General features: G+C 39.8%; 2 protein-coding genes across 6 annotated transcripts; one reads left to right on the top strand and one right to left on the bottom strand.

Moving 5' to 3' along the window:
• The first annotated feature begins 4,849 nt into the window (after positions 1–4,849).
• On the top strand, positions 4,850–6,526 carry lrrc10b (leucine rich repeat containing 10B). The gene is made up of 2 exons (XM_030732486.1): positions 4,850–4,891; positions 5,080–6,526. Exon 2 carries the CDS (start codon positions 5,294–5,296, stop codon positions 6,524–6,526), a length of 1,233 nt encoding a protein of 410 aa, XP_030588346.1. The 5' UTR covers positions 4,850–4,891; positions 5,080–5,293.
• A 2,410-nt stretch (positions 6,527–8,936) lies between these two features.
• On the bottom strand, positions 8,937–13,816 carry saxo4 (stabilizer of axonemal microtubules 4). Of its 5 annotated transcripts, none has more exons than XM_030732402.1 (12): positions 13,772–13,816; positions 13,343–13,523; positions 13,111–13,231; positions 11,841–12,000; positions 11,696–11,741; positions 11,495–11,580; positions 10,175–10,240; positions 10,002–10,088; positions 9,851–9,922; positions 9,671–9,765; positions 9,291–9,395; positions 8,937–9,010 (listed from the first exon to the last, which is right to left on the bottom strand). In XM_030732402.1, exons 2-12 carry the CDS (start codon positions 13,449–13,451, stop codon positions 8,968–8,970), a joined length of 990 nt encoding a protein of 329 aa, XP_030588262.1. In that variant the 5' UTR covers positions 13,452–13,523; positions 13,772–13,816; the 3' UTR covers positions 8,937–8,967. The 5 variants fall into 5 exon arrangements, with proteins under 5 accessions (XP_030588262.1, XP_030588263.1, XP_030588265.1 ...); XM_030732403.1 differs by having other exon boundaries at positions 13,343–13,520; positions 13,772–13,794; XM_030732404.1 differs by lacking the exon at positions 8,937–9,010 and adding an exon at positions 9,087–9,213.
• Between the last annotated feature and the right edge of the window lie 1,915 nt (positions 13,817–15,731).

Here is a 15,731-nt window from a genome sequence, read left to right as displayed (position 1 = left end):
GAAATGAACGGACCTGTCAAATAACTTCTGTTGTTGTTGCTGTTAAAATTAATTGATATAAATGTCGCAGATCATCGGAGTCAATAAAATGCAGGTGATGTTTCTCTCATGATTTTGGTACTGGCAGTGTTTCTATGACAGTAGTAAGTTTCCATCTTCGTGGCCTCTCTTATTTAGCGCCTTTCGACACTGACCGACAAGCAAAATGTCACTGATGATAGTTTTCTATCTGATGCCCCCCCCCCCTGCAGATCCGGCCCAAGTTCAGATGCTTAGTAACTCTGCAAAAGACAAACAAAAAACAAACAATACATCTTGGACTCTACAGGCCTCTGTTAGCATACTAAATGTTAAAGTTCATGCACAATTAGGAAGGTTGGAAGGTTTGCCAGAAAGGCCTCTTCTCTCAAAAAAAAAAAAAAAAAAAAAAAAAAGCTTAAGTTTGCAAAGCTGCATCTGAACAAACTACAAGATGCAAGATTTTCTAGAGCAGTTTCTTTTGGACAGATGAAACCAAAGTGGAGCTGTTTGGTCATAATGCACGTTTGGGGATTGCCAAATACACCATATCAGCACAAACACCTCATACCAACTGTTAATAAGGATGGGTGGTGGAGGGATGAAGGCTTGGGCTTGTTTTGCAGCCACAGGAAGTGGCCTGCTGGAAAAGAAAAGAAGCAAGATGCTGCAATGACCCAATCAAAGTTCAGACCTCAACCAACTGAAATACTGTGGTAGGAACTTAAGAGAGCTATGCATACATTTATATCCACAAACCTCAAAGAACTGAAGCAAGAAGAAGAGTCCATAATGATCTAGTGATGAGAAAACATTAGAAAGTGATTATTTCAAGTCTTTAAAGTGGTTCTACAAACTATTGAATCATGGAGTGTACTTGGTTTTTCACAGGACTACACAGAGTCCTGTGAAAACTTTCTTTTTCACATCACAAACTACAGTAAGCACAAAACTTGTTGCCCTGCTGTCATTCTGTTGTTATACTTAAACTGTTGCCATCATTAAATCACAAATATTTTACTTTACTGCAAATAAGGAGACTTTCTGTGATGTGTCATGATGGCGTTAATATAGCTGCAAATTCTGACGTATCAGCTGCAGTTTCCTCCTTCACCAGCAGACAGTGCAAACGTGCTCCTTTAATCAAACTGCTTCCTTGTCCTCATTTAACCTTAAGATGCAACAGCATGTAAGCCTACCATTACAGTCTTGTGTTGCTTCTCATGTTTTCTAGAAATATATAGAATATTGCAAATGAATCCAAATGAAATACTTAATAATTCGTGATTTTTCTCTTGGGGTCTCTTGAAAAATAACAATCAATAACAGTTTTTTTTAAATGTCCATGTGTTTCTCATGCTAGTAAAGTCATGCAGTGCTTTATCTGCACTCAACACATTCACCTTAACAGTCATATCCACTCACTGCCCAAGGTCTCTGTCTTTCTGTCCCCTGCTTATAGTCCATTGTGTCATTTCAGGGTCATTTCAACACGATACCGAAATTTGCAAATCAGCTCTTTCGGTCCTCAGCATATCAGACAGGATTATCCTCAAGCAGCGTGCGGCCTGTCTCCCTGTTTGTCCGCTTCTTCTGCCATGGCTCATCAAGTTGACAGAAGCCCTGCACATCCGACCCCAGCAGCTTTTATGGGCTTTTCCTCAGTATCACAACCAACAACGTACACTGTCAATCAGAAAACCCGTATGTTACTGTCAGGTTTTTGATGAATCCAGGGGAAAGATTAGGTTTATATTGGTTAATCTAGTGAAAGCTGGAGGTATTGATGGCTTTCCTGAGTGTTTCTGTATTGAAAGAGGGTTCTTACTTTAGCATCACTGCACTTCAGAGGGAACGTGATAGTTTTCCCTCATTACATTTGCAGTATCTGATAGCTGAAGGTTTATTTGCAGATTTAAAGCATACAGGGATCACATCAGTAATGGTCAGTGGCTGCAGATAACACTACCTGTGAGCTTCATTCAAAGCACCATTTGACTCAAAATAACTTTTAACCTGTTAACAGATATGCAACTGTAACAAAAAAAACTTCTTTTTTTTTTACTTAATTCAAATGGACAAATATTTTGGGATGAAATGTACAGTAAAATGATAATGGGAAGAAGAGTGTAACATGTTATTAATGATAACAGCGGGTCAAGATTTTGTCATATTAGGTCAATTTTATTAAAACTATAACCTATAATATACTGCTGGATTGGTTAATCTTCAATAGTGCATGATTTTAAGATGATATTGTATGTAACTTTTAGCCTGCAGTGTAACTAGTTCATTCAAATTAAAGTATAATGTTTAGATTGGATTGAATTCCAAAGTAGCAATACCTACAAACTGTGTTACAGTCTCAGTAATATATTGTAATACTGTGGGATAAACAGTGAAGGGAATATTTCTACACTGAACAAAATTGGTCTCTTCTGTAACTGTTGTTGCCCTTTTATTTAAAACTGCTCTGGGCTCACCCAAATGTTGGAGCTATTTTGAGCCACAGTGTATGAATATATTTTAGTCATGTCACATTCATTTCAATCTGAACTACACTTTAGACCATCTTATCTATCTGACATGGAGAAAAATTAAACTTTGTAAAGCGCTGAGTTGTTTATTGGCTTTATTGGCCGATGATTGTTTTAATTAGCAAAACAATAATCTGAAAAATGAAGTGCAGGAAAGGCTTAATTAAGAATTTAATCAAGATTTTACAGTATTGATTAGCAAAACAATCATTAGAAAAATGTAGTGCAGTCAAGTGTAATTAAGTATTTACAGTAGAGTGGTGCAGTGGTTAGTACTGTTGCCTCACAGCAAGAAGGCTCTGGGTTCAAATCCACTCTGGGGACCTTCTGTACTCCAGCTTCCTCCCACATTCCAAAGGCATGCAGTTAGGTTAGCTGGTGATTCTAAATTGTGAATGGTGTTAGTCCAGTGACAGACTGGTGATCTGCCCAGGGTGTACTCTGCCCCTCACCCTAAGACAGCTGGGATTTCACCCCACCCCAATTACAACTGGATAAGCGGAAGATTAGACCACATAACAGGAAGTATGACAACATTACTTAAACTAAAGAGGCTCCTATTTTGTATTACAAAGTTTTGGCTAATTGATCTGTAGGGTGGATCCAAGAGGTGACCACAGGCAATCTGCTGGCCACCACAAACAATGGCAAAGCCTATCACAGGACTATGCACATATTTACAGAAGTGTAAAACAACAACAATAAAAGAGAATTACTTTGGCAACCATTGCAGAGTTGTTTGATCAGTTCAGTGTTGCATATAAAAATTTACTATATGTGAGTCCTCATACTGTATCTAACAGCCATATCTGCATATAAAAATGATAAGTGTGAGTGACCAAACATTACTTAACCTGCAGTGATTTGGTTAGGAGAAAAAAATAACGATGAGACATGAGTTTTGTGCCTCCCCAATGTCAGTGGTGATCTCAGCATGGCACCTAGCAGCATGGATGGTAAGATGGTAAGTAAACCTCATCTCCCCTTTTCTGTTTATTCTTCTGTTCTATTCTGAGGCAGCCATATTCCTTGTATGCAGTTTTCTGTTATATTTGCACACCTTAATCTAAAAAGTACACATATTAGTACAAACTGTCAAACCATAAAGTGGTTTAAAAATGCAAGTTTACCTCCAAGGTAAAAGTTTAAATATGCATAATATTAAAATATATATTCAAGTTGTACTTGGAAAGTACTTCTGCAAGTTAGTTTTTGGACATAAAATACTAAAAAAAGAAACAAGTTTACAACATGTGCATGCATTAATTCAAAAATAATCCAAAACAGAACAACCTCACATATTTAAAAATATATCGATTTTAAAAAATCAGTGTAGATATATAAATAATGCACATACACATCATAAATATTTTGGAATAGTTCTTTTGGTTACAGGCTCTCTCCTCCCTATTTTGACTGTTGTTAACTGACCAAAAAAACAAAAACAAAAAACAAACAAAACACATAGAAACACACAATAAACAAAATTAAAGATGAATTTGACTATTTACCTTTTTTTTTCTTTTTGTAAATTTATATATACATATATAAATTTACAAAAAAGAACATATTTATCGTAAAGTAAAACATTTTACGAGCAAAATAATCAAGTAACGTTTGTAATAATGTGTTCTCTGTGTTATACTCCCAACATAAAATACCTATAAGAACAAAAACTTAAATTATAAAAACAGCGCTGGTGGTTTTTTAAACCCTAAAAGTGCTGCTGCGCTTTAAAAAGTTCTTTGTTTTTTTTTAAGTCGCCAAGTGGCCTGGGAGTGAGAAGAGAAAGTTTTGTTTGTTTTGTCGCTGTTCTTTTCTAAAATGTATTTATTTTTAAGAGGCTACTTCTGTAATACAGTCGCGCGGAAACACACACACGCGCGAGGACACACTGACCATGTGATGTGAATGCCCCCTGTTCCTGTTACAGGAGGAGGGAGGCAGCAGTTGAATGTAAACCTTCACACTGATGGAGAGAAGCAGCCGATATCAGGAGTTGAGGGAGTCAGTCAGCGCTTCACTTTTCCAATATGTGCAGTTTTTGTTTTTTTTTTCCCTCCAGCGCGGATTATTACTCCGGGACACCTCGGCCTCTAATGGGGAGCAGCCGCATTAACTAGTGTACAGACTTCCATTAACTGTTTTTCTTTGCCGCCAGCTAGGTCACTGAGCTGCGCACATACTGTGGGTTTATCCGCAGGAAGAGGAGCAGCAAGCTCCCTGTTTAGTGGCACTTTTTCCTCTTCTAATAGAGAAACCGGAGCACGTGAACAGGTGGCGTTATCTTTTTTTTTTTTTAGAAGCCCAGAGGAAGTCAGAGAGGAGAGAAGAGGGTAAGGACTGCAAGAATTCAATTTCAGTTCAAAATTGAGTTGGACTTTGCTGAACTCAACTACCAACAACACCATTACTATTATTATTATTACTATTACTATTACTACTACTACTATTACTATTATTACTATCATTACTATTATTCTGCAGTTTGTTAGATCTTTTCCATTGCTGTTTTTCTGATGAGGCTGTAGATGAAGGGACGAAGAGACACTTGACAAACTGCTTAGGTATGGCTGCCAGAGTGCTAATTGGCCCAGATCAGGATGCCATTTGCAGCCAGTGGGTACAACCACGAAACAACAGCAGCTCCCAAGCTGAGGGTTAACTTGTCAAAGACACTTCCTCATCAAATGACTCTGTCCTGACTCACATAGGAGTCAGGGGCTGCGGGCCACAGCATGGGCAACTCCTCCAGGAAGGGAGGGGGAGATGATGAAGAAAAAGAGGAGGGGAAGGATGGTGAGGAGGCAGAAATTTCAGAGAAGAAGAAAGAAGCAGAGCAGGAAGTAGAGGAGGAACTTCCGCTTGGGGTGGAGGAGTTGTTGGAGAGTGGGGATCCCGTATTGGACTTGAGCTACCGTAAATTTAAGCGTTTGCCTTCACGTGTTTATGAACTGATGCATCTGGAGAAGCTTTATGTTTGTGGAAACAGCCTGCGCACTCTGCCAGACAGCATCTCCCAGCTGCAGGGCCTGCGGATACTTGCCCTTGACTTCAACAAAATGGAAGATGTTCCTGTGGCCATCTGTGAGCTCACTAACCTCACCCGCCTCTATCTGGGCAGCAACCGGCTAATGAGCTTTCCACCTGAGCTGAGTAACTTGCAGAATCTGCGCTGCTTGTGGATGGAGAGCAACTACTTCCAGAGATTTCCACGGGTGCTCTATGACCTACCCCACCTCAAGTCCTTACAGATGGGAGACAACCGGCTGAAGACACTGCCTCCTGACTTGTGGCGCATGAAAGCTCTGAGGGGATTATGGCTCTACGGAAACCACTTTGACACCTTCCCAAAAGTCCTGCTTCGAATGGAATCCTTGGAGATATTGGACTTGGACCGCAACAAAATATCAGAATTTCCCCGCTTGAAGCGTCTCCGAGCCCTGCACCTTTTCTCCTATGACCACAACCCAGTTAAGGAACCTCCTATAGTGGGCGAAGATGTCATATTGGTTGGGGAAGGAGCTGCAGAGTTTATGGAGGTGCGGGAGGCCAGGAAGGAGAGATGGCGGAAGGCTGCAGAGAAAGAGGCAGAGGAGTTGGCACTGGCAGGAGAGGAGCCAGTGATTCATGGCATCCTCAAGAACAGCAGCTCAAAGCAAGCAACGAATGAAGCTGTAGTGACCATAGAGGACACGGATGTTAAAGAGGAAGAGTGTCTGGTGACGGAGGAGGAAGGGGAGGAAGAGGAGGAGGGAGGGTATGTGGAGCTGCCGGTCACTGACTGTGGGACGGCTGAGCTTGAATATGATGAAGAGGGGCTTGAATATGAGACAGAAGAGCTCATATGTGAGGGAGAGGGATTTGAGTTTGAGGGAGAGGAACTTGAGTATGAGAGGGCTGAGATGGACTATGAGTATGAGGACGTGGAGGAGCTGGATGACATGGGGGGACAGGATGAAGGAGCATGAAAAGCCCTTCAGACATCCAGATGATCTGCAGGACGAGCTGGACATGAATGGCAGATACTTTTTTCTTTCTTTTTTTTTAGCTCTGCTGCTAATTTAAAATTTGTTGTTTGCTGTGAATATAAATGAACCGGGCATTATGTTTCTATAAATTAACAGCATCTCACACAGCAACATATGAGGACTCAGGTGGTGTGTGTGTGTGTGTGTGTGTGTGTGTGTGTGTGTGTGTGTGTGTGTGTGTGTGTGTGTGTGTGTGTAGTGTTTTACAATAAAATTGTATTTGCAGTGTGCATAAGAGAGCAATTTTTCCATTATTAAATAATGACCTATCTGATTATGTCAGTCACTTGTGGGAATTTATTTCTTAATTGTGGAGCAGTGAAACCATTAGCCACTGCTTGCTTCACTGACACAATTTAATATTTCCATTACATCATCATCGGTGTCTGTTTTATGTGCTTGGCAGTGCACCTCATCTTGGTTCATTGCTATTTTTATAAACCAAGGCCGTCTGCGCATGCAAATGGACGTACTGGATTTGGATTTACAAAATATTTATGACATGCTAAACACCCCCCCCCCAACTCTTGTCAGTGTTGTGTAAGCAGTCCTGTGAGTGTCAGAATGAGGCACAAGCAGGATTAGTAGAGCGATGAATCGCTGGGTGCAATGAATAGCTGGGGTGCCTCACCATAAAAGGTAATAGACTGACAAAAATTTAAGAACCCCCCCCCAAGACACACACACACACACACGCACACAAAAGGTCAGAGACTCAGGTGTGTCATGACCTTTGTATACTCCTTTTTGTCGGTGACTACACCTTTTCGATCTGTCTCTAACATGGAGCAGGCCCGGCCCTTGTTCTCCTCTCATCTCTGCACTCATTATTCATGCGGGGCACATGTGTAATCCAATCCTCTTTCCCTCCACGTATCTTTTTCTCACATCTCATTGAAAGAGTGAAATATTTATCCCAACATTAAAATATTAATGCCTGTACTCATGAGGCAGAGCGTGTCAACTCCTGTGTCTGCACTAGAGCTGCAGAACAGACTCAGACTCATCGCTCTAAATTTATATCTCTTTTTACACAGAAAAACACACATCCACTACATATAATGATATTTCTGGTAATGTAAATGTAGGGCAGCAGTTGGCAGTTATTTTCACTGCTGATTGGCTGTTTTGGTTATTTAAATATTAGAAATATTTGGTTCTAACTTGTTTACTTGAATTTGATTTGTTACTATATGTATCAATTGACATTATATAGCTATTTCAGCTCTTGCTTGGTCACTTTCTTTATTTCTAATAGTAGCAAAACTGTGTGTAACTATGCCATAGCAATTCATTGAGGCCAACTGTCTCACAGTATCATTGCTAATATGCTCATATTTAGAAGGTGTGTTGTTTACACTATTAACACATCTTAGTGCAGCTTTTTGGAATGCTAACATAAATTACAGGCAAAACTAAGAAAATCTAGATTTTGGACAAAGTAAAACTTTGACCTGATGATGGTGCTAAATGAAAAAGGTTAAGGGGTTAAGGGGTCTCCAAAAGCAGTGAAATTCATCCTCTGGGGACAATGAATGTACAAAAACGTCCTTGCATTCCATCCACTCTGTAATTCAGTCCACACTAAACAAGTGGAGAAACCAACTGTTTTTCTATCAGCTGTGAGTATTTTAACATATACACTTAGTGGCTACTTAACCCTAACCCTTACTAGTATCAAGTTGGGCTCCCTTTCCTTTGCATTAATTTGATTTGCAGAGATTCAACAAGGTGCTGGAAATATTCCTCAGAGATTTTGCTCCATATTGACACGATCGCATCACACAGTTGCTGCAGATTTGTTGACCATGTTCAAAATGACTTAAATCACCTTTCTTCCCTGTCCTGATGCTCAGTATGAACCTCAGCAAGTTGTCTTGACTATGTCTACATGCCTAAATGTACTGAGTTGCTGCTATGTGATTGGCTGATTGCAAATTTGCATTAACAATCAGCTGAAGAAGTGTAGCTAACTAAGTGGCCAGTGAGTCTATATTATGGCAGCTAATGCCACATAATCTTTTATACATACTATGCTGGCACCAAAAAACTGCAGTAAAATGTATCTCGCTTTGACACAGTCATGTTGATAATGGAGAATAATTATATTGAAAATGAAATTTAGTTTCCAAGAATTGGCCCAGAGTAGGTGCACAGTATGTAGCTGCACAATGGTGGAATTGCAGTCCTCCTCAGTTTAGGCTCTGCTGCTCATCCAGGCTCTGCCGTGGGTGGCAGAACAGTTTGACACACCACAGATGTCCATGGAAATCAGTGCCATACTCAGCCTGAGTGTAATTATTTTTCTCATTAGTTTACACTCCTCTCATTCTCTGTAGGTCAGTGACAGCGAGGTGGTCAAAGACAATGCATCATCTCCTTCACTCCCTCTTTGGATTTCTACCATTCACACAGGCTTTTCCACTCACAAAAAAAAAAAAGGATTTCATAAAAAGATGGAAATGAACACTTTTTACCTGACAATTAATAGCAATTTATAGTGAAATTTTCAGCATTTTATTATGAGGATATGTCAGACTGCAGAAAGCTCCAATTTATATATTTGTTACAAGTTGCAATTCAGGGAACATCACAGGTGTGAGAAGGTGTTGTCTCTGAGGATGTACCTGTGGAGTAAAAACTGGGTCATGTCAGTCAAAGGAACTGTGTGTACGATGAGACTTCATGATTATAACATATGTACCTGTCCATGTCCCGGCGATTGTAGCCATTTTCCATTTTAGAGCTGACAATCCCTGCACAGGAGTTACCTGATTTCAGCTTTTCCAGATCAGCTCGATGGCCGAAACTGGAAAAATAAAGTGTGCTTTAAACACGAAATACAACTCAGCAGGTAGTCAAATAGTGTCTGATGCACTTATAAGTACATTCACTCATGTTAAGATCTGAGGTACTTTTACTGTGTAATCTGAGGTGCCGTGACACCTCAAGTTACAGGTTCCTTTGCAGACAAAGGTTTTAGAGAAAAAATATGACATAATACAAGTTTTTATGACCACTTTTACTGAAGAACTGCATTTGAATACTTTTTTCACCACCTTTGAAAATGCCCAGTGCACTTACTTGCTTTGATAATGCGTAGTGAAGTTTGAGAAATCAAAAGTTGCATTAGGGAAAACTTGTTTTTTCTGAGCATTTAGAACATGTCCTGTGGGCTCCTAAAACACAATAAAACAGTGGTAAAGAATTTAGATAACCTGCAGAAGAATCAGAGAGAACAACTATTGTTTAAAAATATTCAACCTTTTTTCCAATGGTTGACACAGTTGGTGCCTTGGTGTTAGTCTTGGTAGAAAGTGATGGTAGAAGGGAGCTCTAGATGATTACAGAGAATAGTATTAATTTTGTGGTTCTACAGCAGGAAATTGGGAACGGGGAAGAACTTGGTACTAACTGGGTGGGCCAAGGGAGTGATGTCACCTCGTGTAAATCCTGTTTCTCTACAAGAACGGCTGCACAGGCCTGATTTTGCCTCAGGACCCTGAGATACAAAAGAAACTTCAGTCATACACTAAAATTCCCCTGTGCTCATTTTGTCATGAACAAATTCAGTTTGTGTGGCTCAACCTGTAGCAGGGAGAATGGCATGAAGTCAGTTTTCATCACTGTGCTGGGAGTCTGATGAGGTTCACCCTGAGCATCAAAGTTTTAAAAGAGATCTAAGTAGACATACAGGTAAGCACTAATAAATCCACAGACTGTAGCTGTCAGAAGACCTCCAAAGAGTCCTTTAATTTCCTGTTTAACATACTATAAAGCAAAACTGAAAATATTCCAATTTGATATGTTGTCTTTATACTTTGATTATACACTCACCAGCCACTTTATTAGGTACACATGTTCAGCCACTCAATGTAAATCTCTTAGCCAATCACATGGCAGCAACTCAGAGCATTTAGGCATGTAGACATTGTCAAGACAGCCCGCTGAAGTTCAAATCAAGCATCAGAATGGGGGAAGAAAGGTGATATAAGTCCCTTTGAATGTGGCATGGTTGTTGTGCCAAACAGGCTGATCTGAGTATTTCAGAAACTGCTGATCTACTGGGATTTTCCCACACAACCATCTCTATAATTCAGTCTCACCAAAATTGGACAATAGAAGACTGGGAAATATTTTGTCTGGTCTGATGAGTCTTGATTTCTGCTGACTTGGCATAAACATGAAAGCATGGCTCCATCCTGCCTTGTATCAAGGGTTCAGGCTGGTGCTGGTGTAATGGTGTTTGGGATATTTTCACTAGTACCAACTAAGCATTATTTAAACACTACAGCCTGAGTATTATTGCCATGTCCATCCCTTTATGATCACAGTATGCTCATCTTCTGATGGCTGCTTCTGGCAGGATAACGTGCCATGTCATAAAGTCTCTCTTAAACTGGCTTGTGAACATGACTGAGTTCACTGTACTCAGATGGCCTCCACAGTCATCAAATCTCAATCTAAGAGAGCACCTTGGGGATTTGGTGGAACGGGAGATTTGCATCATGGATGTGCAGTAACTGTGTGATGTTGTCACATCATTATGGAGCAAAATCTGAGGAATGTTTCCAGCATTTTGTTGAATCTGTGCCAAGAATTAAGGCGTTTGAAGCCAAAAGTGGTCCAACCTGGTACTAGTAAGGTGTAACTAATGAATTGGCCAGTGAGTCTATATACACTTTTCATGATTTGCAAATCACTGCATTGTGTTTTTAATTTACATTTTACACAGTATCCCAACTTTAGAAATAACATGTAGTTAACACATAAATCTAAGTCCCTTTGTAAGTATGGTAAAGTTTTTGATGCACAGCACTATTTTTATGTGTATTTAATATTAAGATGGAAAAATATAGAAGTTAATCTATGAGAATAGAATCCTGTACCTTTAAACACAACACTCACCAAAAAGCTGGTGTTAACCTGAAGCTCTGCTGCCTTAGTGAAACCAATCCGTCCTTTAGGACCTACAGTCACATTGTTCTGAGAAACTGGAGCAACAGTGTAATTTTTTTTTTTCCATAATATGGCACTGTGGCATATTAAAGTTTGTCATAAATTAGCACTTCAAGTTCACAAAGTTTTCTGTTGCAGCCTTTATTTTACCTGCTGGTGTAGGATGATGGAACACAAAAATACTTTGATATTCTGTCTGAGGAAACATATTCATGAAATGACAGTTTATGTATTTATTACACGTTCCATCATCTTCAAGTTGTGGTGTTTTTATGTGCTGTCAAACCGACCGTACCTTCTCCTCCACTGACGCAGCTTTTGGCTGAATCCTCAGCTGATGGAAGCCGCTGTGTCTGGGTTTGTTAACGATGTTTGAAGACCCAGAACAATCAGAGTGGATGTGAGGCTGGTAGTGTCGTTTAGTTTGAGACACAAAGCTGTCAGATAACAAGAGTCTGGAAACAAAAACAGCTGAGTCTGAGGCAACACTTCGGCTATTTTTTACTTTCATCACATCAGGAAACTAATTTACACTGAAGTAACTGCTCCCTTAAATTCCTTTGTTTACATCCTTTGAACCTCTGTCAGATTTTCAGTTTACCAAAATTACAAAAACATTTTCTTACTCTCTTCTTACTTATTTCTTACATTTTTAGTGCATATTTTATGTTTGATATCAACCCCAGGAAGACTAGCTGCACTTAGGGCATTGTTAATAGAGATTCTGATAAACAAGAAACAATATCCCTCCTCCACTCTGGAGGAGGTGTAGGTGAAGTGTTTCATCCACTGAGCTTATAGAGCTAATAATAGTTATTCAATAAAGAGAAGAAACCGTGGCTATGATACAAGTGGTTCCTGTGAAAAATATGCACAGCAAGGACTGTACATTATCCTGAGCACTGCTATCAAAACCCTCCTCTGTTTACACCTACTTTTTTCACCTGATATAGCAAAAACATAACATTGTCTATATTCCACTTAGAGGTCCTGGTATTGTGCATGGATGCCCACTGGAGTCACATACTGGGATGGTCAATATTAGCGACCCCAACGTGAATCTTTTCCATTTACTTGTGCTTTTCCTGATGTGAATGACAAAAATGTGACCTCTGAAATGGCTCCTATAAGCATGGAAGCAGAGGCTTTGAAGGAGGACATCTGTACACAGTCATCTAAATCCACAAATGTGACTGTAATCATTCTGGCTGATTAGATTTCACAGAGATATGCAGCTTGATTGGCATTTCTCAGATTCTTCTGTTAGCTTTACCGCACCTGTCAAAGTTGAACAAATATTCTCTCTACAGAGACTTTTCACAGCAGAGAGTTTCACTTGTCATGGAAGGAGAAGCACAGGTTTTACTAACAACATTATCAGCAGGTCTGTTACAGTCCGGTATCCCGATAAGCCACAGCAGTGACAGAGTGACAATACCAGGACTCTGAAATAAAAGCATCTACCTTCAGCCTGTGCAGAGCTCTAATTAGCCAGAAAATTAACACAATTCTGCACAAATTAAACCAAAACAGCAGGTAGAAACTCCTTCTGCCCGAACACTTACCCAAACTGAGGGTTGTCAATGTGGTCCAAACTAGGCCTATAATATATAGCTGGTCTCTGGTTTGATGTAAAGCCTGTCTCACTGGGACGTCTGAGATAAGTGAATCTCATCCTGCCTGAGTCTAAGACAGATATATCAAAATTGTCTCTCAGAACTCAGATTTGAATGCAAATCGGTGTGATTCATGCTGAAACTTCTTGAGAGTTTTCCATCTCACACAAAACACTCTCACCATAAGATGCCACGTAAGTATTGTGGAGTTTGATTGCATTGCTGGTCAACTGTCCCCTCCTGCCAATTGCTCCAGCAGCCGGCATGACGATCCTCCCCTGCTCAGCCATCTGTGACTGCTGTAATGGAAACTGTCACTGACAGTGATGGATACCAAAAATCCTCTGGGTATGTGGACACTGCTGTAACCACAAATAAAAGCAAGTGCAACTTCTTGGTTTTTAGTTTTGACAGCATCCAACCAAACTTAGAGCTTGCTGAATAAGTGACAGTCAGAAAAAAAAATAATGCAACAAGTGCTCCCTTTGTCAACTGCTGTGTGAGTGAGGAGAGCGCTTCACTCCTCCAGTAAAGTCACAGCTATTTTTATTCACCCTGAATATAAATTACCCCACAAAAAAGGAATCTGCCACTTACTCCCAGGACATACCTGCAACTCCAGGTTGTTTGCTCACCTCTCCGTCTTCTGCAGGTTTTGTAGGTAAACAGGTCTCTGTTGCTAGGAGATTCAGCATAAGGGCAGAGCACTGCAGGTGAAAAGTGAAACAGTCTAATCCCTAGATGTGCGGCTCACTTTTGTTGTCTTCTGCAGCCCGAGATGTGTGTAGCCTAAATTTGATTTTAAACTGAATGTTTTGGGGTTAGGGGTTAGGGTTCAGCATGTTTGGTTGTCATTTGGTTAAGTGAAGGTTAAATTTAAATGTGATAGTAAATATTTGAAAAATTATCAGTGTACAAACTGGGGCTCCTTAAATGGAGCTGAGACTGTACTTGGCAAGAATTAGACAAAATTTAATTTCCCATTTTCACAATTTCATCACTTTTTACTTACTCCATTATTTTAGCTCAAATTCTTACAGATTTGTTTTAAAAATAATTTGACAGTTATTTACATTCACGTGTTAGAGAAAGCACACCCTATTACTTATACTTTGGTATACGGAGGAGTTCATGATCGACTCAGTGGCTGCAAGGTACCCAGGTCCCAAGGCTGCAAAAAAAAGTCCACATCACACACCCACCAGCTTGCTTGACAGCTGGTATGAGGTGTTTGTGTTGATATCCTGTGTTTGGTTTTTACCAAATGTGGAGCTGTGCATTATGGGCAAACAGCTCCACGTTGGTCTCATCTTTCTAAAGGACATTGTTCCAGTAGTCTTGTAGTTTGTTCAAATGCAAACTGCAAAGCTAAACATGCTGCATGTTCTTTTTAGAGAGAAGAGGCTTTCTCCATGCAACACTTCCAAAGAAGCCAAACTTATTCAAATTTTTTCATAATGTACTGGCATTTAACATTCATCATGCCAGCTGACCTTGGGGTGAACTTGCTGGTATGTCCATTCCTGGGAAGATTGCCAACTGCCTTGAATGTTTCCACTTGTCAGTAACCTTTATCACTGTAGAACGATGGACTTCATATTGTTTGGCCTTATAACCCTTCCCATATGGGCAGCAGAAATTGCTGTTCTAAGAGCAATGCCGACATCATGCCTCTTCGACATTGTATTAACACACACCTGAATGCTGCAGACCAGCAAATTGCCAAAACTTCTGCTTTTTATAGAGACGCTCACACTCTTGCTGATGATCAGTAATTCAAGTGTTTTGATTAGCGACACCTTGCTTCTACTTTTCACTTTCCACTACTTCCCGCTGCACTTCCTCCCCCCGCTCATCCTCATCATTCCTGTGGAAGCAGTAAGGTTGTACTTAGTTTTTTCCACACACTGCTTCTGCATTTTGACTTAGTGTTTGTTAAATAAATAAGACATGGTGTAAAATATCCTGTGTTGTTGTTCACCTGAGGTTGTATTTACTTCATTTTAAGATATATTAGGCATGAGGTCGTTTGTCTTTGTACATAAAACCTTAGGACTGAAAGAGGTTTCTTTTATTTTCTCAACCATCTAGAAAAGTGGATGTTTTTGCAGTAATATTTTCCACACAATAGACAGTGATACTAGAGTGACTCCCGTGGGTTTCTTTTGTATTCATCAGACAGCCCTGTCATTGTGACAGAGGCTGGATATTTCAGTCATTCATCAGCACCATTTGCTTTATATTTAAACTTCTCTGATTGCATGCTAACTAGTTTTCACACACTCAACAGCAGCAGCAGGTGGTGTTCAGGTGTTACAGCTGACTGGCAAAACTAATTTCTCATCCTATTAGTGTGTTTAATTTATTTCTAAACACAAATGTGTGGGTGCATAATATGCATAATTTCTGTTTTTCAACATTATTACTGCAAAGTCTGTCTATGTACCCACCTTTGACCTAGCTGTTGCACATTCAAGCTACCACTTAGACCAAGACAACTTAACTTTGTACTCAATACTGTTAATGATTTTATTTAATTTTTATTTTATTCAAAGATTAATTAATTAATT

The sequence above is a fragment of the Archocentrus centrarchus genome, chromosome 6 (genome assembly GCF_007364275.1).
Source record: "Archocentrus centrarchus isolate MPI-CPG fArcCen1 chromosome 6, fArcCen1, whole genome shotgun sequence".
Taxonomy (NCBI): Eukaryota; Metazoa; Chordata; class Actinopteri; order Cichliformes; family Cichlidae; genus Archocentrus; species Archocentrus centrarchus.
Note: the sequence above shows the minus strand (reverse complement) of the source record. Positions and strands in the feature narration are given on the sequence as shown.